This window comes from Bombina bombina, chromosome 5 (assembly GCF_027579735.1).
Source record: "Bombina bombina isolate aBomBom1 chromosome 5, aBomBom1.pri, whole genome shotgun sequence".
NCBI lineage: Eukaryota > Metazoa > Chordata > Amphibia > Anura > Bombinatoridae > Bombina > Bombina bombina.
The window spans coordinates 25,157,576-25,183,670 of record NC_069503.1 but is presented as its reverse complement, the minus strand read 5'-3'; the positions used below and the strand labels follow the sequence as shown (position 1 = coordinate 25,183,670).

The following is a 26,095-nucleotide window of genomic DNA, read 5'->3' as shown; positions in this document are numbered from 1 at the left end:
GAACATAAGATATCCCTGTTTGCCGATGATGTGATCTTGACGTTAACTAAACCCTTATTATCCCTCCCACCGGTATACAAATTAATACAGCGGTTTGGGTTCCTATCGGGTTATAAAATAAATGAGGAGAAATGCGAAGCCCTAGGAATCGAGTTGCCAAACCACACTAAAAAACTTATGGAACTTAATTTTGCATTCAAATGGCCAACAAAGTCCATTAAATATCTAGGAATTAACCTATCTAATAATATACACTCCCTATATCAATTAAATTACCTCCCCATGTTTAAAAAAATTAGAGCCTTATTAATAAAATGGACGAAACTCAAAATCTCTCTATATGGACGAATTATCTCTACCAAGATGTCCCTGCTACCCAAATTGCTGTATTTATTCCGCTCCCTGCCAATATCTCTTCCCCTGTCAGACTTACATAAACTCCAAAAGGATATCTCGAAGTTTGTATGGCATTGTAAAAGAGCAAGAATCAATAAAAATATCATGTGTACTTCAAAAAGAGAGGGGGGGGGTGGGTCTCCCAAACCTTGTCCCATACTATTACTCAGCCCGTATGGCCCAGACCTTACACTGGTTCAAACCTCATGATAATTCGCAATGGATAAAAATTGAATCTAACATTATGAACACCTCGCCATTATCCAATCTCTTATGGACCCCCAACAATGATATCACTCATAAAAAATGTGAATTTATTGCAATTCAGCATACCCTACACATTTGGAAAACTGTGAACTCCAAATTCCCCCTCCTCAATAGGAGATCAATGATCACTCCCTTGACACCCAAAAACACCCCACTCGATAAAATTACACAACAGAAATGGCATAATAAAGGGCTTTACAGAATAGCAGACTTATACAAAGACGCCAAGTTAATTTCATACGAACAGTATCAAGCCTTAGATAGCGAAGATAGAAATATTTGGTATCATTACCTCCAATTAAAATCAAGAGCACAACAAATTATGGGGGGGGAGAAGGTTCCTATAAGTACCACACTAGAGAGGCTTTGCCTTTCTGATCAGAACGTCAGAGGTGGGATCTCTACCCTATATACACTATTCAACAGCACTCCACAAGATAGCAAACCACCCATAATGCTAAAATGGGAAAATGACACAGGAAAAACCTGGTCTATAGAGACATGGAAGGAGAATTTAGCCAGTGGGTTATCTTTCTCACAAAATGCGGCTCTCAGGGAAAATTTTGTTAAGGTAGCCTTCAGATGGTACTTATTCCCAACTAGGTCGGGAGGAGGGGGAGACCCTCTCACCAAACTTTGTTATAGAGGGTGCGGCGAAACTGGGACATACGCCCACATGTGGTGGGACTGTAGACTAGTTAAGGAAGTTTGGAATCAGACCTCCTTCCTAGTGAGTGAGATTCTCCAAAAAACAATAACGTTGACAATGGAGCAGGCTCTCCTCCACTTCCCGATTCCAGGAATCTCCAAACATAATAATAAGTTAGCAAGATGGATCTGTACTATTGTCAGACTGAGCATAGCCCAATTCTGGAAGGGAACCCCCCCTAGTTTTGATATGATTAAACAAAAGATGATATATCATTTTGATATGGCGAGCGCCACAGCAGAATATCTAGACGATAAAAAAACATTTCTTCAGCAATGGGAACCCTTCATACATTACTATGAAGCCTCGAGGAGGAGGGGGGGGGCTGGAATGGACTAGGCCAAGCAAAACTTATATAAAATAGGACCACAAAACATCTTAGGAGAATGGAGACACATTTGTACCCATATGTCAAAGTGTTTTTCTTTGTAATGTATGTGATTTGTACCGAGCGACTTGAAAATGTTGGAACTTATGACCACTGTTTACTGTTTTTGTATTTGTAAAAATTTATGAATAAAAATATTTTCACCATAAACTTGTCACTTGTCTGTTAGAGACAAAAACATTGACACAATCTATCTGGAAACCTAAAAAAGGTGATTCTTGTGTGAGGAATCAAGGAGCTTTTGATAAAAAGATCCTCTAAACATGTCTTGAAGAAACAACAAAGTTGAATCGTATGAGATTCTGCAGAACGAAAAGACTGAGCCAGTACCACGATACCATCCAAATAAGGAACACTGAGAACCTTGAAAAGATTCTTAGAGCTGTCGCTAGACCAGAAGAAAAAGCAACAAATTGGTAATGCTTGTCAAAAAAAGAGAATCTCAGAAAATAAAAAATAATCTGAATGAAAACAGAAAATGAAGATATGCATCTATTGTATCTATTGTAAACAAATAATGCCATCAATGACCAAAAAGGCAGAATAAACCATATAAACACCATTCTTAAAGATGGTACACTTATATGACAGTTCAAAAAGATTTTCTATCTTTGGAACAATGAATAGTCTTGAATAAAACCCCAAAACCCAGTTCCTAAAATGAAACTGGAATAAATACCCCAGAAAACTCCAGGTCTGAGCAGCGCTTGAGCCCCAACGGGTGACCAGCCGCACTTCACCAGTACTCAAAACATATAGGTCTGAAACACACTTCAGGAAAGTGTTAGTTTCACTGGAATAGCTGGAATATGATAGAGAAAAAAGACTTCTCACAGACAGTTTTACTCTGAAACCTATTCTGTACCCAAAGTCTAAGAAGTTTGGACCGAATAGAAACAAATACATTTAAAAAAATAAATAAAAATCTTAACCTGCCCCTTACCAGCCAAGCTGGAATAAGAACCGCACCTACATGCAAATTTGGGGAGCTTTGAACTTTTAAAAGGCTTAATTGAATGAGGAAAAAACTTCTAATTATAAACATATTACTTGGGGAAAAAATTCAGGATTCTGTTCCTTAGTAAGAACAGAAAACTAATATAAGCTTAAAGTCTTAGTCTTAGAACTCAATCTTGAAGCCCAGAGTAACAGTTAAAGAATTGAATCCAATTATGAACCAAATAATTGATTATCTTGGAAAAAAAGAAATATGGATTTTAGAAATCAAAATTGAAATCACAAAGTTCTTCTAGCTAAAATAGCTAAAGACATAGATTAAACCTCATTTGCAAAAATATTTAATAAAATGAAAACACAAATGAAATTATTAGCATGTTAATCAAATTAAAGGACCAGTCAACACACTGGACTTGCACAATCAACAAATGCAAGACAACAAGACAATGCAATAGCACCTAGTCTGAACTTCAAATAAGTAGTAGATTTTGTCCTTTTAACAATGCTAAACAAAACATAATCCGATACTTGATCTTAAAGTATCCAACCAGAAAGATGAAGCAATTGCAACATCAGCAAAATAAATTACAGGTCTAAGAAAAGAACCTGAAAATAATTTTCCTTAAATAAGATACGACCATCTGAAGGAAAAAAATAAATACTATTTTCTATAAGAATAATAGTATATTTAGCAGGAGTAGAGATAGCCCCATAAACTTGGGGAATCTTTCCTCAAAACTGAAAACTAACTGCCGGCAAAGAATACAATTTAAAAACCTTAAAGAAGGACTAAAAGAAAATTCTCAGCCTATTCCATTCCCTAGTATCAGGGACTGGAAAAAAACCTCTGAAGAAACCACAGAAGATAAATAAGCAGAATTGAAAAGTTAGCTAGGTTTTTAAAATCAAAAGAACTAGTTACTTCAATATCCAAAATAATCAACAATAAAAAAGTAGATTTGTTAGTGTCAATATCTGATGAAGAAAAATTCTGAATGAGAAAAAACACCATCAGAGAAGGATAATTCATTATGTTGTTGGTCATTTAAAACTTCATCAACTAAAAAAGAAGTTTGAAAAAGACCTAAAAATTTTATTAGAAGGCAGGATGTCAGACAAAGCCTTTAAAATAGAATCAGAAAAATATTCTTATAAATTTCTAAGTATATCTTGCACATAAGATATAAAAAGAATAGCAATATATAAAGCATAAATACAAATGGATTCTGCATGTAAAAGTTTATCATGATAACTTATTACAAACCATAGCTAAAGATAAACATTCATAACATTAAAATAAATGAACTTAGCTTTGGTAGGACTGATATCAGTCAACAGGAATCCCTCAGCATTTCTTGATACAGGAACAGTGATTGAATATCTTGCAATATGTAATAGAAAAAAAAAAAAAACAACATATAAAGCAAAATTATCAAATTCCTTAAATGACAGTTTCAGGAATGGGAAAAAATGCAAAATAAACCAGCCTCTAGCAACCAGAAGCAACAAAAAAGTGAGACTTAAATAATGTGAAAAAAAGTGGAACAAGAATTACGCCCACATTTTTGGCGCCAAGTATGACGCCCACATTATTGGCGCCAAGTACAACGCCCATATTTTTTGGCGCCAAGTATGACGCCACATCCTCCGACGCCGAAAACGACGCACACATTTTTTGGGGCAAAAAAACGTCTGAACACACAAGTGACAAAAAATGACGCAACTACGTCGCCGGAAATGACAAAATTTTGCACCAAAAAAGTTCGCGCCAAAAATGACGCAATAAATTGAAGCATTTTCTGCCCCTGCGAGCCTAACAGCCCGCAGGGAAAAAAGTCAATTGAAAATTTTCAAGGTAAGAAAAAAATATTTATTCATATGCATTATCCCAAATAATAAAAATGACAGTCTGAATGAAGGAATACTGATTATCCTGAATTGTGGGTGTGGTGAGGGGTGTATTTATAGGCATTTTAAGGTTTGGGAAACTTTGCCCCTCCTGGTAGGAATGTATATCCCATACGTCACTAGCTCATGGACTCTTGCTAATTACATGAAAGAAACATATATATATATATATATATATATATATATATATATATATAAAACAAGCGCACAGAGACACCTCTCATAGTGCAGATCAATTGGATTTATTACAAAAACATATAAAATACATAAAAACTATGGAAGGTAATCCTTACTCACAAATATAACCTCAATCGAATGAGGTAAGTATAAGCAATTGGATTCTCAAAGTGTCCCCACTTATAACCTGGAAAAGCGCTGAATTGTGAAGTCAGTCTCAAAATCTTGAGTTCGTTGGTAACGCTTGTTTGCTTTCTTTTCCGGTTAGCTGAGCAAATACTCCTCATGTGCTCAGTGGAGATCAAAGTTCATTTTGTGGAGATGTAAAAAAACACTCTATTCAGAGTTTGAAATAACCGCTGTGGCTCCTTTTGCGATGCTCAGAGTCGCTCTTCAGCGTGTCTGTCGGCAATGACGTAAGGTGGGCGTGGCCTTACGCGTTTCACGGTAAACAACCGCTTCGTCAGAGGCTTGATGATTCCCACCTTACCAGCTGAACATTTGTAGTCAGCGTAGAGGTACACTCCCACCTTACTTCATGAAAATGGTATTGCAAAGAAAAATCAATACCTGTCATTTTAGCACCGTATATGTTTACATATGTACTCCTTATAAAAGCCTATTTGACAACACACGCCTGCCTATAAGCGATTACTCTACTAAGTGTGATACCATGTTATAATATTTATTTGAACATTGTTAAATTGATAAAATTAGTTAATTCATCAATTGAAAAAAACAAACAGTTGCAGCATAAGCTAATTGAAGCTTAAACAAATATATTGAACTATACTGTACTGAACTAGATCTGATTTAATAATTTCTTACATATTGACTTGGCCTTAAGGGTGTGTTTGCATAAACATTTGAAAGTCTGTCTTAACACTTCCTACCTTAATTCGTATTTTTTGTATATTAAATAAAATACTGAAACACTTAGTTTCTTGGTTTGTTATTTTTGAATTTAACTTATTGCACATTATAAAGCTTATTTGTGAATTAAAATTTTTAATAAAAAGTTAATAGAATTAAAAAAAAATATTTTTAATTAAAAAATTATTATTTAATTTGATCATCTGAAAAAAACTAAGGAGACCAACAGAAGGTTCATTATTGGAATCTATGCTTCGGTTTTCAATTTTATTATATAAACTGAAGCTTTTAAAAGCTATAGTGAAAAGGCCTCTAATTTTATTCTGTATTATGTCCGCCTTTCACCATGAGTGTGTATTATCTTATATCCAAACCTCACTTTAGAGGAGGGTAAAAGATTTTTGGTGTATATGTATGTATGTATGTATGTATGTATGTATGTATATTATATATATATATATATATATATATATATATATATATATATATATATATATATATATATATATATATATATATACACACACACACACACATATACACAACATATACACAACATATATATATGTGAATGATAATGTAGACATGCACGCCTCCACCTGCGTACAAACACACACACATGTAATATGCATATCTTTCTAGATCCTTAGTCAATTTGGCTTAAGTGTGTTTAGATGTTGTGTACTATGTTAGAAAGGCCTGGATATCAACTTCCCTATTCATGCCAAAGGGTTCCATAGTCTGGAGGGAGTGAATCCAGAAGGTCTCCCTTTGTCGTAGACGTAACATTCTATCTCCCCTTCTTTCATCTAGTGTGACTTGTTCAATAGCTTTAAATCGAAGACTTGAAGGGTCATTGTTATGTACCCTTCTAAAGTGATCTGTCACTCCATGAGATACATCGCCTTTCTCAATGTTAGTTATATGTTCCAGGACCCTCCTCTTCACGGTTCTTTTGGTCCTGCCTACATATTGACAATGACAAGCACATTCTAAAACGTATACTACGTATTTAGAATGGCAATTCATACAGTTTTTTATTGGTTTCTTGAAACCATTAACTTGGGATCTTATTTGTTTATTGTTTGTATCTATAATGGGACATGTATTGCAATTTTTACGATTACATCTAAAAAATCCATAATTTGCTTTATTTAACCAGTTAGGTTTAGTGTCTTGTTTTAAACGACTTGGGGCCAGGATATCCTTTAGATTTTGATTCTTCCTAAACACCACTGTTGGTGTCTCGTCCAAAGTGTCTTTAAGGACTGAGTTCTCCAAAAGAACATGCCAATGCTTTCTAATCGCTTTCTTAATACACCAAGCTTTCTCATTATACTTAGTTAAAAACAGGTTGTTTTTCTTACTGTTCTGCATAATTTGATTGTGATTCCCTTTCTGTTTTAATAAGTTACAGCGTTCTAATTCGCGGGCTTTTTTATACCCATTTTCCACCAATTTTTCTTGATAACCTTTCGCCCTGAATTTAGTTTTTAACATTTCCGATTCTCTGTCATAAGATTCTAGACTCGAACAGTTCCTCCTCACCCTCTGGAATTGGCCATAAGGTATATTCCTTATCCAATTCCTATGATGTCCACTTCTGGCGTGGAGGTAACTGTTCGAGTCTGTCTCTTTTCTAAATAGACTAGTCATGATAGTGTCTCCACTACCTGACAAGATTATGTCTAGAAATTCTATCTGTATTTTGCTGGCATTTTTGGTAAATTTTAAATTGAATTCATTCCTGTTCACATATTCAAAAAATGATTCAATTTCATTCATCTCCCCTTTCCAGATGACAATCACGTCATCTATATAACGTTTCCAAACAATAATGTTATCTTTGAAGGGGTTGTTGTGCCATATATATTTGTCCTCCCATGCTCCCATATATAAGTTTGCATAGTTGGGGGCAAAGCGAGTACCCATCGCTGTGCCCCCAACCTGCAAAAAGTATTCTCTACCGAACAAAAAATAATTTTTCTGCAAGATGAATGTTATTGCCTTCAATAGAAAATCTCTCTGTACTAGAGGAAGATGGTCATATCTGTTAAAACTGTATTTGATACTCTCTACACCTGCATCATGTGGGATGCAGGTGTAGAGAGAGGCCACATCCAATGTCAACCAGATATAATCTGGTTCCCATTTGATATTATTCATAATGGATAATATGTGTGGGGTATCCCGTACATATGATTTTAGTGTAATAACCATAGGTTTCAGGTAGAAGTCCACAAATTGGGATAGATTACTTGTCAAAGAATTTATGCCCGAGATGATTGGGCATCCCGGTGGATGTTCTAAATTTTTGTGGACTTTTGGCAAGTGGTAGAAGATTGCCACTCTACACTTTTCCAATAAAAGAAAGTCATATTCATTTTTTGTAATTACACCTATTTGTAAGCTCTCTTCTAGAAAGAGTTTCAATTCTTTCGTATAGTGGTTTGTAGGGTCACTTCTTAGTTTTAGATAGGTGGCAGAGTCATTCAGGATTTTATAGGCTTCTGCCAAATAGTCATCTTTGTCCTGAATGACTATGCCTCCCCCCTTATACGCTTCCCTAATGATTATTGATTTGTCTTGTTTTAACCTATTGAGTGCTCTCATCTCAAATTCATTTAGATTTGGATTCTTCTTTGATGTCAGGTTTTCCTTTTTACACAAGTCCATTAATTCTTTTTCTACTAGTTCATAAAAAAACGGTATGTGATTACCCTGTGACTGTAGGGGATAAAAAATGGACTTGGGTTTAAAGGAATGACCTTTTTTATACTCTTCATTCGATTTTTCTAGATCAAAAAGTAAGTCTAGGGTATATTGGTCTAAGCCATTCATTAGTTTTTCCATACCCCAATTATCACATTAAAAACTAAATTCAGGGCGAAAGGTTATCAAGAAAAATTGGTGGAAAATGGGTATAAAAAAGCCCGCGAATTAGAGCACTGTAACTTATTAAAACAGAAAGGGAATCACAATCAAATTATGCAGAACAGTAAGAAAAACAACCTGTTTTTAACTAAGTATAATGAGAAAGCTTGGTGTATTAAGAAAGCGATTAGAAAGCATTGGCATGTTCTTTTGGAGGACTCAGTCCTTAAAGACACTTTGGACGAGACACCAACAGTGGTGTTTAGGAAGAATCAAAATCTAAAGGATATCCTGGCCCCAAGTCGTTTAAAACAAGACACTAAACCTAACTGGTTAAATAAAGCAAATTATGGGATTTTTAGATGTAATCGTAAAAATTGCAATACATGTCCCATTATAGATACAAACAATAAACAAATAAGATCCCAAGTTAATGGTTTCAAGAAACCAATAAAAAACTGTATGAATTGCCATTCTAAATACGTAGTATACGTTTTAGAATGTGCTTGTCATTGTCAATATGTAGGCAGGACCAAAAGAACCGTGAAGAGGAGGGTCCTGGAACATATAACTAACATTGAGAAAGGCGATGTATCGCATGGAGTGACAGATCACTTTAGAAGGGGAAGGTACATAACAATGACCCTTCAAGTCTTCGATTTAAAGCTATTGAACAAGTCACACTAAATGAAAGAAGGGGAGATAGAATGTTACGTCTACGACAAAGGGAGACCTTCTGGATTCACTCCCTCCAGACTATGGAACCCTTTGGCATGAATAGGGAAGTTGATATCCAGGCCTTTCTAACATAGTACACAACATCTAAACACACTTAAGCCAAATTGACTAAGGATCTAGAAAGATATGCATATTACATGTGTGTGTGTGTGGTGGGTACAAGTGTGTGTTTGTACGCAGGTGGAGGCGTGCATGTCTACATTATCATTCACATATATATGTTGTGTATATGTGTGTGTATATATATATATATATATATATATATATATATATATACACACATACATACATACACCAAAAATATTTTACCCTCCTCTAAAGTGAGGTTTGGATATAAGATAATACACACTCATGGTGAAAGGCGGACATAATACAGAATAAAATTAGAGGCCTTTTCACTATAGCTTTTAAAAGCTTCAGTTTATATAATAAAATTGAAAACAGAAGCATAGATTCCAATAATGAACCTTCTGTTGGTCTCCTTAGTTTTTTTCAGATGATCAAATTAAATAATTTTTTAATTAAAAATATTTTTTTTTAATTCAATTAACTTTTTATTAAAAATTTTAATTCACAAATAAGCTTTATAATGTGCAATAAGTTAAATTCAAAAATAACAAACCAAGAATATATATACACACATACATACATACACACACACACACACACATAAACACACATAATTTATTGGGATGGAATTTTTCTTGCTTTTATTTACACATATACATATATACATACACATGCACATATACACACAGAGAGAAGCACAATCACAGGAAGAAGCAACTAGCTCAATATCATTGTTAGCCTGTTCCATGGCGATTTACCACCTGGGTGCAGCTTATTTTAGCCCAGAAATGCTTTTCACAGAGAAGAACTTTCATGTACTATATCAGTCTGATCTCGCCTATTACGGTCAGTCCAGCACCGAAAATACCAGGCAATTCCTAAGGAACACAGCAACCCCAGATGATCGTTTCGGCCTTCATTGGGCCTTGTCAGTGAGGTGTAGCCATATTCCTCTAAGCCAGTGGCGTCACTAGGGGGGGGCAAGGGGGGCCAGCCCCGGCACTTTCATAATTCTTCAGGGACCAGGAGGAGGGAGGACTGAGGAGTCAGGAGTATGTGTGAGAGACTATTTATATTTTTTACACAGCACTCAGCACGTGCCTCAAGCCTGCTCTGCACGCAGCACCACGGGCGGCACTCCTACAATTACCCCATACAATGCTTGCTGCTGGCGTTATTTGCTCCTCCTCCTAAGTCCTCCAGATCAGTCCCAGTGCCCTCACGTTCCTTCACAGGCCCAGCACAAGGAACTCATGACCGGAGACTCTGGGAAGAGAGAGGAGCAAGCCATGGTGCAGTGTGTGCACTGTGCAGATTCTGCAGAAGCGCGGGGGAAGGAGCTCCTTGCACTGACTGGCTGTCTCCATGTTGTGGACTGACTGGCACTGCGGTGGCTGAGTGTGGCGCATTGTAAAGATCGGTCTCACGGTCTGTGATGTCGTCCCTGGTCCAAAGGAGAGAGCTGATTCTGGGGTAGTGTACAAAAAGATCATACTGTTACATGAATGTTCTGTTTTACCAGGCGGCTCCACCAATATTTTCCCTAGCACCTTTAACTTAATAGAAAATGGTCAGCCCGTGCTTTCTGTATCAAACACCACCAGGGGTACAATACAAGAAGCTGTGACAGTACACCCTGAAGCGTGGATTTGCATGTTCTAATGGCGACACACTATAATGTGCACTAAAAGGTCAGCGTCTCCAATTTACAATTTAAAAATGGTTCTGCAGCCAAATTAACATCACCTATTACTAGTTATATTACATTATTCTGCAGCACATCTCATATGATCTCTGCACGTGCAAGTTATGATGAGCAGCAATTTTAACCTGTTCTATACACAGTTATAAATCGCCTACATCACATTTCCTCTGAATCAATAAAAGTAATTTAAAAAGAGCATCCTATGAAATGATTTAATGAGTGCAAGTTACTAAAAATGATGCAGTCTTTTGCATGTATCTGTGCCGCACACACTGTATGTTATCTCTGCGCATACACAAGTTGCTTTGCACTACGTTCTACATTATCTGATATATTATCAGCATGGTTGCAGCAGCTCTTCCTCCGTTACCTCTAAACTCTGCCTGGGTCCCTACACATAATAATCCCCCCTCCTTCCTGCTAATTGCTGCTACGAGTTCTGGCTTATGTATACGTTGGGCACATCTAGCATCTGCACTCCACCACAAAGGAAAGTGAAGGACCTATTTAGGGACAGAACAATTTAAGGGGTCATTTCTTTGGAAGAAAGGAAAGAGAAGAAAGGGTTAAAAGGTGGAGTATGCTGGACAGCTATAGTCCAGCATAGGAGGTGGAGTTTCAGAGGTGATAAAAAGAACTGCAGAACAGAAATTGAATCATTAACCTGTTTCTTGTCTTGCAGGTGTCATCATGGGGAGATCCAGGCGTTCTGCGAAGGCTCCAAGGAGGTTCGGTGAAGAAGAATTACCTGCAAGGAAGAAGAGGACAGCAATATCAACAACTGGTGACGAGGTGGTGGTCTGTGCCCCCTCTATCCCTGTTTCAGTGACTTCCCCAGCTGTCTATGTCTGTCCCTGCAGTTTCCTCTGCTGCTGGGGCTTTTCCTAGGACTGGTGCATTTCTGCCTATCTATTCTATCTCGGTTCCTACTCATTCCTCTGCCCCTATTTCTCTTCTCCTGTTTCTCTGCCTAGCCTATCTACATCTACTGTTTCCTCTTTCCCTATCTGTACTGTTTCTTTGGAGTCTCTTGTGCCCCCCACCCGTTTTTTCACCCCTCCGGTCTCAAGCCTTTCCCTCCCTGCTCCAATATTCCCCCCTCCTCTTGTGGCTTCTTTTTCTTCTGACCTTGTGGTGCAGTCTTCCTTGGCAGCTGAACAGCTGCTGCTGTCCCCAGATCTCCGCTTTTCTCAGCGGAGAACTGGGGGATCCCCTTCGCCCATTTTTATCTCAGGGCAGCAGGGGATGGAAGGAAGGCCATGTGGACCGTTTTTAGAGGCGCATGGCCTCAGGCATCCTCTTCCGGCTCTTGCTGCAGACTCTGTGGGCGCGCGACTTGGCCCCACCCTATGCCCTCCTGGTAGCCATCTTGGATCCGGAGAGTGTTTCCTTTGCATCGGCGGTGGTCGGTCCTGGTTCGTCTGCGGGCACACAGAGTCTTCTGCAACAGCCAACGATGGAGGTAGGTGGGGCATGAATGTGAATAAGGTATCCACTGGCAATCATAAGACTGTGCAGAATAAACGGTCAGTTAAAGGGCCAGTAGGGCCATTTATAACCCCTGGTAGGGGAGTTTCAAAAGTTAGATTGGGACACATGGATCTTATGTCTAGTCTTAGGAAAAGGTTATTAGCTATAAACGTTTCTGGGGCCAATTTTTAGGGGCTAGGCCATCTGAGATAGCAGCTGGGGGTCCTCTGAGTAATCTGTTTCTTCCTGTGGTGCTCCCACTGTTTTTTCTGTTCCACAGGTGGGCCAATCATAATGTGGAGAGGGTGAAGGTGATTTCTAGCGGTCTGGAGGTGCCCACTTCTACCACCGCAGTGGTGACTACTGAAGGAGAGGCGGTGGAGGGGTCATCTGGAGCCACAACATCAATGGCAGGGGCAGTCCCTTCTTCAGGGCGTCAGGGAGTGGCGAGTCAATAATTGCACCACACATTAGGGAAGATGATTCCTCTACATCAGGGGATTCAGATAGTTCCACGGGGCTGAAGGATGAGAGACATCGTAAGTTATTTAGGAAGATTCGTAGGTTGGTAGATAAGAAGCCTAAGACAGTAGGTGTGCAACGTGTTCTGCCAGGGAGTGAGGTATCAGGGTCTATGGGGATTGTGGCAGTGCAGGGTTCTAGTAGGGGGAAAAATCAGGGGTGGCCGGTACAGCGGACACCTATCCCTGCATTGTAAAATTCTTTACACTCTCACTTGAAACCCAGGATTGCTAAAAAGAGTAGAGAGGGGCGCTATGTTAAGATCTTTTTCGAGAGCAGCGTATCAGGTTAAGGAGATGGCAGAGAATGGTACAGGGGATAAGAAAGTGAAGAGGCCAGAAACTTATCAGGAGTGGATGCGTTGCTTTAGGGTGCTTGCTTCTTGCTACATAGAAGCAAATCCGAGCCAGGCAGTTAATATACTCAAATATATGGAAGTCATTGATGATATCCATGAAAGGGGTAAGGGTACGGCTTGGCGTCAATATGACGCTCAGTTTAGGAGTATGTTGGAGGCAAACGCACTTCTGACTTTTGGGATGAAGGAAATGGACCTTTGGTCCAATCTGGATCTCCTGGATGGGACAGTTGCAGTACCAGCGAAGTCGTTTAGTGTCAGCAGGACCGTCCCTTTCATAAGAAAGGGGGTAGGGAATGCTGGCGTTTTCAAGAAAAGTTATGTGACAGGGGGGCACAGTGCCTTTTTTGGCACATGTGCATCTATTGTGGAGGGGCACACCCAGGGCACAATTGTAACCGGAAAAGAGATAGTTACGTCGGCAAGCAGCAATTCAGACAGGGTTCTGCAGGAAAGGGCACCAATGAACCTCACAGCAATAATTTGGGGCACTTAGGAATTACCGGATAGAGAGGGGGCAGAGTTTCTTAGAGTTGGTCTGTCATATGGTTTTCAAATCCCGGTGCGTAGGTTAGTTTCCCCCCCATTTGCGATACGCAATTTAAAAATCAGCGTATCAATTTCCACAGGTGCTGCAAGATAAAATTGATAAGGAAGTCAGGTTGGGTAGGATCGCAGGCCCCTTTTCTTTCCCTCCATTTACAAATTTGGTAGTTTCCCCTCTGGGAATGGTTCCCAAAAAAGAACCTGGGAAGTTCAGGCTCATACAGCACCTGTTGCACCCTAGAGGGAATTCAGTGAATGACGAGCTTGATGAGGCTGACACTTCTGTGGCCTATCAGTCGTTTAAATCTGCTTTGGCAATAGTACAGCGATGGGGGAGAATATTCAACCGGAGGATGGAGGCCGCCACAAGGGGCGTGAGCAATCCTAGGTCGCGCATTAGGCTGTCCAGGGCAGTTATAATTTTTAAAGGAAGTTTAATGTGGTGATGATTTGGAGGGATTCACCAGTTCCCAATTAGCAATTGTACCTGTTCACGGACGCAGCGGGTAGCGCAGACTTTTGGGCTTATTTTAATGGTCGATGGTGTGCGTTGGTTTGGCCAGAGGCATGGTACAATACGGGCCTGGTCAGGAATCTGACCCTCTTGGAGTTGTTCCCAATCTTAGTAGCCATTGAGCTGTGGTGGGATATGTTGCAGAATAGGGTAGTAGTTTCCTGGTGCGATAATCTGAGTGTTGTTTATGCTGTCAACAGGCTTTCTGCTAGTTCTCCACCCGTAGTTAACAAACTGAGACAGTTAGTGCGTAGATGCCTGCGGCATAATATCACTTTTAGCGCTAGACATGTACCTGGGGTTCATAATGGGATTGCCGATGCTCTATCGCGGTTTTAATGGGCTAAGTTTAGGGAGTTAGCGCCAGAAGCGGTCAGTGAGGGTAACACGTGTCCAACATATCTCTGGCAGGTGGTGAGTTCTGGGGAGCTGCACTAAGGCTGTTAAAGGGTTCGCTGGTGCCTAGGACTTGGCAGGCATACAGTGTTGCTTGGAGTGAGTGGGGTAACTTTCTAACTGTTTTCAATACCACATGGAGAGCACCTTCGGTTTAATTATTCATTAGTTGGTTAGGTTCCCTGGAGGTAGCGGGTTTCTCTCCCGGGGCTATTGGGGGCAAGGCTGCAGCGGTTGCCTTCTTCTCTAAACTGTACGGGGTGGAAGATGTGACTAAGAGTTTTTTGGCTAGGGCAGCTTTGAAGAGAGTTTGTAGGTTAGGGAGCAGTCGAAAAGATGTGAGGGAGCCTATTACTAGGGTCAGGCTAGCTCAATTAATGGATCAATTGGACAGTGTTTGTAGTTCTGGTTTTGAGACATTGTTGTCTCTGTTGCATTCTCCTTGTCATACTTTGCGGCCCTTAGAATAAGTGAATTAGTGGCAAGGTCCAGGAGCTTATCGGGTACAGGCTTATTGAGGGAACATGTGAGATTGGAGGATCAGGCAGTTTTAGTATTGGTGGCAAGGTCTAAGACGGATCAGGTGGGGCGGGGTAGATGGCTCAATTTGCTTTCGCAGGTGGAGCCATCTATTTGTCCTGCAGTTCTTTGCAAGAGGTTTGTTGCAATCAGGCCGGATGTGGGAGGGCCGTTGCACGAGGATGGGACATATTTATCTTAATTTCAGTTTCGAACAGTTTTAAAAAGGGTAGTGTGCAGATTGGGGTGGGACCCAGCGGTAGTAGCTCCTCATTCGTTCCGCATTGGGTTGTCCACGGATGCGGCCATGTCTGGGCGTTCAGAGGGACAGATCAAGGCACTAGGGCGATGGTCGTCAGGGCAATATAAGAAATATATTAGGCCCCTGAATCAGTGTTACGTGACGTGGGGTTTGTCAGTTTTTTGGTTCAGTTGTTAGTTGGATATGGGGTTTGGGAGTGTTTTTGTGGAAGCCAGGACCTTATGGTTTGTTGATGTTCTTTTCAGGTCAGGTCGCAGGATGATTTGGATTGTGGGCCACTCATACATACATTGGGTGGCTGTTCGGGCTGCATCGCAGCTGGGAGGTCAGCAGCTAGGACTGCCATCTGAAAAGATCTGTTAGATGGTTAGGAAGGAGGGGTATGATGTGGACTCATTTGCTGGAGCAGGTTGCAGAAGCCAGGAGGAGATGGGGCAGGCCTCACGTTATTCTCCTTCATTTGGGAGGGAATGATGTAGGGACGATGCCAATGGGGGATCTGTCAGATGTCATGGTCTCGAACATCAGATGGCTTAAAGCGCAGTTTCAGGGAGTGACCATTATATGGTCGAATATTATCTCAAGAAATGTCTGGAGGCATATGGCTGCCAGGAAGGCGAGCTTCCGAGTAAAAAGGAAGCTCAATTGGGATGCGAGTAGGGTGGTGCTGGCTTCAGGTGGGAAGGTTGTCTTGCATGATAACATTAGAATAGATTATGCGGGTTTGTTCAGGAAAGGGGTGTGGCAACAAATTCAAATTTACTATAACAAGCATAGAAGGAAAGTACAGTGGGCGTTTAGGACCCTAGTCGCCAAGGAGCTAGGGATTGGTCGGCTCGCTGGTCGATCTTCCTTTAGCGGACAGGTAGGCGGAATGAGGGCGTCTTCATTCCCAGGGCGGCCACACCCCTTAGTGGGTTGATAGGACAAGATCGTCTTGCCAGCTGTTAGCAGTTTGTTATTTAAAGTTATTTATGTATTTATTAATAAAACAACCCCTCCCCCCGTGGGGGAGGTTGGTTTTCTACGAACCCCGAGTGTTGTATTTTATTGAATTTATGGATCATTAAGTTGGGGGGTTGGTATTTGCTTGACTGGATTAAACTAAAAAATTTAACACCTTAAGATTGCTGGGACATTTAATTTCAGCCAGCAGCAACAGGACACTTCAGCTGCATTCCTGCCTGTGTAATGATTGTTTATCTAACAGTGAAGTGCAGGGGGGCTGGGAATTCCTTTCCAACACTGTATTCAGCAGCTACAAGTAAGACGTTAGCTTTTATTTGCTGCCAGTGTTTAAGCCCCTGCCCCTCCATTTCCTTTGTGTACCAGTATTACTTAATTACTGAACCTGTTCTAGGCACCAGTGACAAGCAGTGTATCACAATGACTATTGCTCTCATGTTTTTTGTTGTTGTTTTTTTTACATTATTTTGTGTGTGTGTGTGTTGTATGAGGGTGAGTGGGGGGTGTGTGTTGTATGAGGGTGATTGTGTTGTATTAAGATGAGTGTGTGGGTTGTATGATGGTGTGTGGTGTGTGTGTAGTATGAGGGTGAGGGTGTGGTGTGTGTGTGTGTAGTATGAGGGTTAGATGTGGTATGTGTGTTGTATGAGGGTGTGTGTGTTGTATGAGGGTATGTGTGTTGTATGAGGGTGTGTGTGTTGTATGAGGGTGTGTGTGTGTGTGCATTTTCAGACCAAACACAAAAATAGGGTCAGGAAGGTATGTGGTATCATGGCACTCGGTCTTGGGGATAAAAGGTTTGAAGAACCCTAATTTACAGAGCCCTGGTGTTTGCTGAAATTGCTTTAAACTATAAAGAAAACCTTTTGAGGGTTTTCCTCTCTTTCTCGGGTCTGAAGCAATACCTGAGGAAGAAAGGAAAACTCTTGAAAGCTTGTCTTTTAAGTATTAGCTTAGTACAATATAAAGGTATCATTGCATACTGCACTACTCTGGTATTTTGGAATTATATATATATATATATATATATATATATATATATATATATATATATATATATATATATATATATATATATATATATATATATATATGTGTGTGTGTGTGTGTATGTGTTTTTTTCTGTGGTATAATTTAGTGGTGAAAATTATTAGTGCCCCCCCCCCCAGTTTTGACTGTGGTATCTTATGTGCCCCCCCTATATATTGTTCCTAGAGTCGCCACTGCTCTAAGCACACTGAGCAAGGATACCACATCTGGTTCCCCTTTTTCCCATAGGGAGACTAAATACACACAGAGAGAAGCACAAAAAAGAAAAGAAGCAAGAAAAATTACATCCCAATAAATTATGTATGTATATATATATATATATATATATATATATATATATATTATTATATGTGTGTGTGATTTTGTGTTCATTTACTGTAAGCTACCCGATTAACCCCTTCACTGATGAGAATAGTAAAAAAGTGTGGTGCCCAGCTGCAATTAGCTTCCTTCTTATTACCAAAAAGCAATGGCCATGTATGTCTGCTATTTTTGAACAAAAGGGAATCCAGATAAACTTTTATAACCATTTATGCCATGATTGCACAAGTGCTATGTAAATAATTCTAGTGAGAATCCCAAAGTTCGTGAAAAGTTTATTTGATCACATTTGACGGTGAAATGCTGGCATTTACTATACCAAAATGGGTCTAGATCAATACTGGGTTGTCTACTAAAAATATATAGTTTGATAGGTAAATAAAATAAAAAACAACAAGACTCTATTTCTGTTTAAATGTAGTGATGGCAAAAATGCTAAAAATGCTCTGGTCTCTTGGGAAAGATTTTGAGGCCGAATTATCAAATGTCTGTCGGACCTGATCCGACAGTGTGGATCAGGTCCGACATACATCGCTGAATGCGGAGAGCTGCTGGTGCACGCCGCCCCCTGCAGACTCGCGCCCAATCAGCTGCCAGCAGGGGGTGTCAATCAACCTGATTGTACTCGATCGGGTTGAATTCCGGCGATGTCTGTCCGCCTACTCAGAGCAGGACAGGCGGACAGGGTTATGGAGCAGCGGTCTCGCCAGAAACACGGGCCGTCAAGCTCCATTCAGAGCTTGATAGATATGCCCCTTAGTCTGAAATGCCCGGTCCTTAAGGGGGAAAAGTACGTTTTTTGCTAATGGCTTATATATTCACATATACGTGCACATGACAAGAGGAAACAGAGAGATATTAAAAAGGGACATTAAACTCAAATTATTATTATTCAGAGAATACAATTTTAAACAACATTTCAATTTACTGCTATTATCTAATTTACTTAATTTTTTTGCTATTCTTTGTTGAAGAAATAGCAATGCACATGGGTCAGCCAATCACACAAGGCATTTATGTGCAGCCACCAATCAGCAGCTACTGAACCTATCTAGATATGCTTCTCAGGAAAGAATATCAAGAGAATAAAGCAAATTAGATAATAGAAGTAAATTAGAAAGATGTTTAAAATGGTATTCTCTATCTGAATCATGAAAGACATTTTTTGGGTTTAATGTCCCTTTAATAAAGCACAGATCAGTAAAGTAACAAACGATTAATAACAGACAGAATATAAAACACAATAGTATCTGAGAATACATAGATAAGGGAGAATGTGACAATCAGCACAAAGTGTTGTGTAACTGGAAGGAATAGGTGCTGGGGAAGGTGGGGTAGATAGGGAAGTATAATGTATAGGGGAGTATAGAGCACAGAGGCAGTAACTGACATAAGGGGCTATTAGACACAATGTATTGTATTTACCTGATCACATAACAGCCAATAACACTAAATACTGAGCATGGGCTAAATTAGCATCACTTCCTCTTGTCTCATTTATACTAATAAAGGGACGGTGTAAACAGGGCCGCCATCAGGGGGTGACAAGGGTGACTCCTGTCAGGGGCCCAATGGGCCAGGGAGTCCCATGAGGCAAGAATATTTTTTTTTAATTTTGGCAGCCACCAGAGGGAACTACAGCAGAGTGCTATTGAGCATGGGAAATGTTATTACAGTAAAGTATTAGCATTTGAGAGGATTTCTGAGTGTGCATTAAACCACTCTGCACAGTGTGAGACAGACTTGGCACTTAAAGGGACATAATACTCATATGCTAAATCACTTGAAACTGATGCAGTATAACTGTAAAAAGCTGACTAGAAAATATCACCTGAGCATCTCTATGTAAAAAAGAAGCTATTTTATCTCACAATTTCCTCAGCTCACCAGAGTAAGTTCTGGGTAAAAAGTTATAATTCAGCTGCTGTCCAGCTGCAGGAAAAAAAAAGAAAAAAAGAAAAAAGAAATGAACAGCAGCCAATAAGCATCAGCTGTGCTGAGGTCATGAACTCTTTTACTGTGATCTCATGAGAATTCACTTAAAGGGACATGAAACCCAAAAACATTTCTTTCATGATTTAGAAAAAACATAACTTTCCAAGTTATTTAAATTATCTTATTTGCTTCATTCTCTTCACCTCCTTTGTTGCAAAGCATATCTAGATAGGCTCAGTAGCTGCTGGTTGGTGGCAGCACATAGATGCCTTATGTGATTGTCTCCCCATGTGCATTGCTATTTCTTCAATAAAGGATATCTAAAGAATGAAGTAAATTAGATAATAGAAGTAAATTGGAATGTTGTTTAAAATTGTATTCTCTATCTGAATCATGAAAGAAAAATCTTGGGTTTTATGTCCCATTAACTCTCATGAGATTTCATAGTAAACTTCCTTAAACTGAATAGGGAAATAATATGAGTGTGCCCAAAGCTCACTCCCTTGGCTGTCCCGGGACAGACATACTGATTTGCTGCTTAAAGTCCTTTGCAATGGGGTTTGAATACTTAGGACATTTTGAGGTAAAATATCTCTTTCTTTTTTACATAGAGATGTTCAGGTGATATTTTCTAGTCACCTTTTTATTACAGTTATGCTGCATCATTTTCAAGTGTTTCAACATTTGGGTATCATGGCCCTTTAAGTTTGTACATTGTGTAGAAGATCACTTTCATTTACAGAGGAGGAAGGGCTTACTTAATAAATGTTTTTTATTTCTTTGTGCAATTTTGGATTGTAACTTCAGTATGGTAGTAGTTGTATGGTGGGGGCAGGGGTCCATAAAAACACATTTTTTAAAAATATGCAGCAGTGTATTTATGATTATTTGACAATAGTGATATTGCGAATAGTTCGCCGGCGAATAGTTCCCGGCGAACATAGCATGCGATGTTCGATCCGCCCCCTATTCGTCATCATTGAGTAAACTTTGACCCTGTAGCTCACAGTCACAAGACACATTCCAGCCAATTAGCAGCAGACACTCCCTCCCAGACCCTCCCACCTCCTGGACAGCATCCATTTTAGATTCATTCTGAAGCTGCATTCTTAGTGAGAGGAGGGACAGTGTAGCTGCTGCCGATTTAATAGGGAAATCTATAGCTAGGCTAGTGTATTCAGGGTCCACTTCAGTCCTGAAGGACTCATCTGATCTCTGCTGTAAGGCAGTGATGTGCGGTGACTTCAGAGGCTGGTGAGGCAGTGTCTAGGAATCGGATACGCCTTCATTCTTTAGATATCCTTTGTTGAAGAAATAGCAATTGCACATGGGCGAGCCAATATCTATATGCAGCCACCATTCAGTATCTACTGAGCATATTTAGATATGATTTTCAACAAAGGATATCTGATTTTCTTCATTCTTTTGATATCCTTTGTTGAAAAGCATATCTAAATATGCTTAGAAGCTATTGAGCATATTTAGATATGAATTTCAACAAAGGATATCTGATTTTCTTCATTCTTTTGATATCCTTTGTTGAAAAGCATATCTAAATATGCTCAGTAGCTACTGAGCCTATTTAGATATGATTTTCAACAAAGGATATCTGGTTTTCTTCATTCTTTTGATATCCTTTGTTGAAAAGCATATCTATATATGCTTAGTAGCTACTGAGCATATTTAGATATGAATTACAACAAAGGATATCAAAAGAATGAAGAAAACCAGATATCCTTTGTTGAAAATCATATCTAAATAGGCTCAGTAGCTACTGAGCATATTTAGATATGCTTTTCAACAAAGGATAAAAGTTATTTTAAGATTAATATTGTTTCTGGCCACTTTGAAATGGCTGCTAAGCTCCGACCACTGGGCTGCATATGGCGTCCAATCACAAAAGGCTCATTAGTTGGATTTAACAGAGCTTGGCAGCCATTTCAAAGTGGCCAGAAACAATATTCATTTTCAAGTTACTTTTTTTTTACTGTTCCTGCTGCATGGTATAAAAAAGGGCGCATGAGGTTATTTAGCAGCTTACTCTAAGGTAAGACTTTAAGATGACTAAGGTGTAGCCTGTCCCTTCAACTATGATAAGTTGAAGCTTAATTGGATCAAAAATTGGGTAGTGGATGAGTGGGAAATGGATTCTCATCCAATTTGATAAATATATTGGAAAACTTGAATTTAGGCCAGTGAATGAGAAAAAACAGACTGCTACTTCAAACAACATAAAACTGTTAAATCAACTTGAAGTTGTTAATTATTTGCTCATATATTTTATAGACTGTCTCTAAATGGCTTTTTTTTAGCTTAGTATATTCAATCTGTGATTAGTTCAATTGTGAAATTCAAATGGACATTAAACTCAAAACATGTTTCCCCTTAAAATGTTCAATTATGCAAACTAAAGGAAAATCTTTACAATGCACTTTCGTTAATATTCATTATTTCAACTGCTTTTTCTGCCATTTGAAAAGGACCATTGTCCTCCTAAATAATGCACAGTGGTTTTGTGATATGTAGGAGCTCTTTTTATATATGTTGTGTATTGGCCACATTGAGGTAAGATAAACAATACTCAAAAGGCTGTTTAAGAAGTTTGTAACTGAATTGTAAAACAACACAAATGTTGCTAGCAAAATGACAGTTCTAAATATGTTTAAAACATTTATTTTGCATGAAGATCTTTTGCAACTCAGAGATTAATTTCTGATTCACATTCAGCAAAAATATAACCTCCACGTCCCTTTAACAATTCTTTTGCATCTATATTTTTATTTAGCTCTACCTTTTTTTACTCAGTATTTTTTAACATTAAACTTCATAATGTATGAGGTGTATTGCCATAAAATATACTAAATGTGGGGTGTGTTATTGAAACTATTCCACTGTGGAATAGTTTCAATAACACACCCCACATTTAGTATATTTTATGGCAATACACCTCATACATTATGAAGTTTAATGTTAAAAAATACTGAGTAAAAAAAGGTAGAGCTAAATAAAAATATAGATGCAAAAGAATTGTTAAAGGGACGTGGAGGTTATATATTTTTGCTGAATGTGAATCATAAATTAATCTCTGAGTTGCAAAAGATCTTCATGCAAAATTAATAAATGTTTTAAACATATTTCCACTAGTACCTACTACCTACCTAAGAGATGATCAAATAATCCGTCGTCGTCTAAGACTGTAGATTTTTTACTACGTAGCTAGTGTTGTAGTAAAATAATACTCAGTGCTGCTGCTCGATGTCCGACTCTCCGTCTCACTAGTAGTCTGAGGCTGAGATGACGCCGGGCACGTGACAGACGCTGACGACGCGCGCCTCAATTCCGGCAGCCCGCCCAGAGACTCAGACACAGTTGCGGGCAATACTGAGATCTGATTGGCTGAGACGGCCAACTTGCTCCCGAGGCGAGCCTCCGGTGTGGGAGCATGGGCCGCATTGAGAGCACTGCTGCATTAGCACGGATTATCCTCTTGATGGCAGCAGCAGTCTCTCAGCGGCCCATAGTTCCCAATACATTTCATATTGCGCAATATAAGGATAGCTAGCCTCCAGTTTATTATTGCGCAATATGAATGTATGTATTTGTATTTAATACATGTATTATAAAGTTTTTTTTGCACAATGCACATAACAAATTAAATAAATTTGGTGGAGGGGTGGGGGGGTAGGGGGGGTCACCTGTTTATTAAAAAAATATATATTGGAAAAAAAAAAGGATTTTATTTTTTTTTAATTTGTACAAAAAGGGTGTAATACATAGATTGGCCAGGGGAGGCACTGCCTCACCTGCCTCTTATGAGTGCACGTCACTGCTGTAAGGACAGCACCCCAAAAAGCCCTTTTTAGGGCTAGAACATCAGTCTGCTTTTTTTTTTTCCCTGTGTAATCTAAATGCAGTTGCCAGCCTGCCAGCGTGTGTGTCAGGCTCACAGCTTATACTGTGCCCACTTGCCCAGTGCCACCACTCATATCTGGTGTAACAGTAGTGTACATTTAAAAAAAAAGCACTTTTTTTTGCAAACTGGGTACTGGCAGACAGCTGCCAGTACCCAAGATGGCCCCCAATAAGGCAGATGGGGAGGGATAGAGAGCTGTTTTGGGGGGGATCAGGGAGGTTGGGGGCTAAGGGGGGATGCTACACCACAGCATATGTAAATATGCTAAAAAATAAAACATTTAAAAAAAAACTCTTATTTTACTACTGGCAGACTTTCTGCCAGTACTTAAGATGGCGGGGACAATTGTGGGGTGGGGGAGGGAAGGGAGCTGTTTGGGAGGGATCAAGGGGTCTGATGTGTCAGGTGGGAGGCTGATCTCTACACTAAAGCTAAAATTAACCCTGCAAGCTCCCTACAAACTACCTAATTATCCCCTTCACTGCTAACTATAATACACGTGTGATGCGCAGCAGCATTTAGCGGCCTTCTAATTAACAGAAAGCAACGCCAAAGTCATATATGTCTGCTATTTCTGAACAAAGGGGATCCCAGAGAAGCATTTACAACCATTTGAGCCATCATTGCACAAGCTGTTTGTAAATAATTTCAGTGAGAAACCTAAAATTGTGAAAAATTTAACGTTTTTTTTTTAAATTTGATCGCATTTGGCGGTGAAATGGTGGCATGAAATATACCAAAATGGGCCTAAATCAATACTTTGGGCTGTCTACTACACTACACTAAAGCTAAAATTAAGCATACAAGCTCCCTACAAGCTCCCTAATTAACCCCTGCACTGCTGGGCATAATACACGTCTGGTGCGCAGCGGCATTTAGCGGCCTTCTAATTACCAAAAAGCAATGCCAAAGCCATATATGTCTGCTATTTCTGAACAAAGGGGATCCCAGAGAAGCATTTATAACCATTTGTGCCATCATTGCACAAGCTGTTTGTAAATGATTTCAGTGAGAAACCTAAAATTGTGAAAATTTTAACGTTTTTTTTTAATTTGATCGCATTTGGCAGTGAAATGGTGGCATGAAATATACCAAGATGGGCCTAGATCAATACTTGGGGTTGTATTGGGTAAACCTGCTGACGGCTGCCAAGCATGGACGTGGCTGGGTGGAGGAAGAGACCTTCAATGACAACAGTAAGGACAAGGAACGGGACATGGCTAGCTTGGTATCCAACCTTGTGCAAATGGGGAGTTTGCGGTTGTGCAAATGGACAGTTTGCGGTTGTTTGCGGTGCGTTAAACGGGGAGTTTGGTCTGTCACTGTGAAGCGGGTGTAACCCTTACACTACCTGATCGATACAACATCATACCGTTATGTATACCGTTATGTTTTATGATTTATGCCCTTTATGGATTAAAACCAGACTCTGCATCAACTATGTAATTTTCCATGGGAGTTTTGCCATGGATACCCCTCCGGCATGCCACAGTCTAGGTGTTAGTCCCCTTGAAACAACTTTTCCATCACTATTGTGGCCAGAAAGAGTCCCTGTGGGTTTTAAAATTCGCCTGCCTATTGAAGTCTATGGCGGTTCACCCAGTTCGCGAACTTTTGCGGAAGTTCGCGTTCGCGAACCCAAATTTTTTTTATGTTCGCGACATCACTACAAATGCTGTAGAAATTCTATATTTAAAGCCATGCAGAAATGTTTCCTCCTCAATACACAAATGTTAGGTGCCCTTTTGGAAGATATGAGGGTTTTTTTATTAATAAATATATTTTAATTACATTCCAGTTTACTGCCCCATTATGCAAGGAGGCATTTTATCTAAGATTTTAACTTCTACATAAAATGTTATACTCTCAGACTAAGATTGTTCAGTGTTTGAAATGAGACAGGTTAACTTAACACTGTTCAGTTTACACTACAGCTGACTTAATTTTGAAATACATACAAACAAGTCTAAATCATGCATTTAACCAGATCTAATGGTATGAGACTGAATACCACAGCTTATGGTTCCACCAAGACCATAGAGAGTACAGCATTTCAAAATCCATAATTACAGCTGACAGATGGGAACATTTGTACACCATATTTAAAGTGGTGCTCTTGGTTGGGGAAAATGGGGAAAAAACCCAAACATATGTCAACCTTTCAAAAGTACTTTTCTTCATCTAGCCATCTACCCAAATAATTAATGTAGAATTTTGAATTCACAGAATTAATTTTGTTTGCACATTTACAAATATGATTCT

The 26,095-nt window shown here is 39.3% G+C and overlaps 1 protein-coding gene across 1 annotated transcript in view; it reads right to left on the bottom strand.

Annotated features, from left to right (window-relative positions):
- The window catches only part of LOC128659725 (gastrula zinc finger protein XlCGF52.1), a 92,341-nt gene that overhangs the window by 44,082 nt on the left and 22,164 nt on the right, over positions 1–26,095 (bottom strand). Inside the window, exon 2 of the mRNA XM_053713305.1 lies at positions 11,726–11,809. Within this exon, the coding sequence (XP_053569280.1) occupies positions 11,726–11,753 (28 nt within the window). The 5' untranslated portion in view covers positions 11,754–11,809. The remainder of the gene's footprint in view (positions 1–11,725; positions 11,810–26,095) is intronic.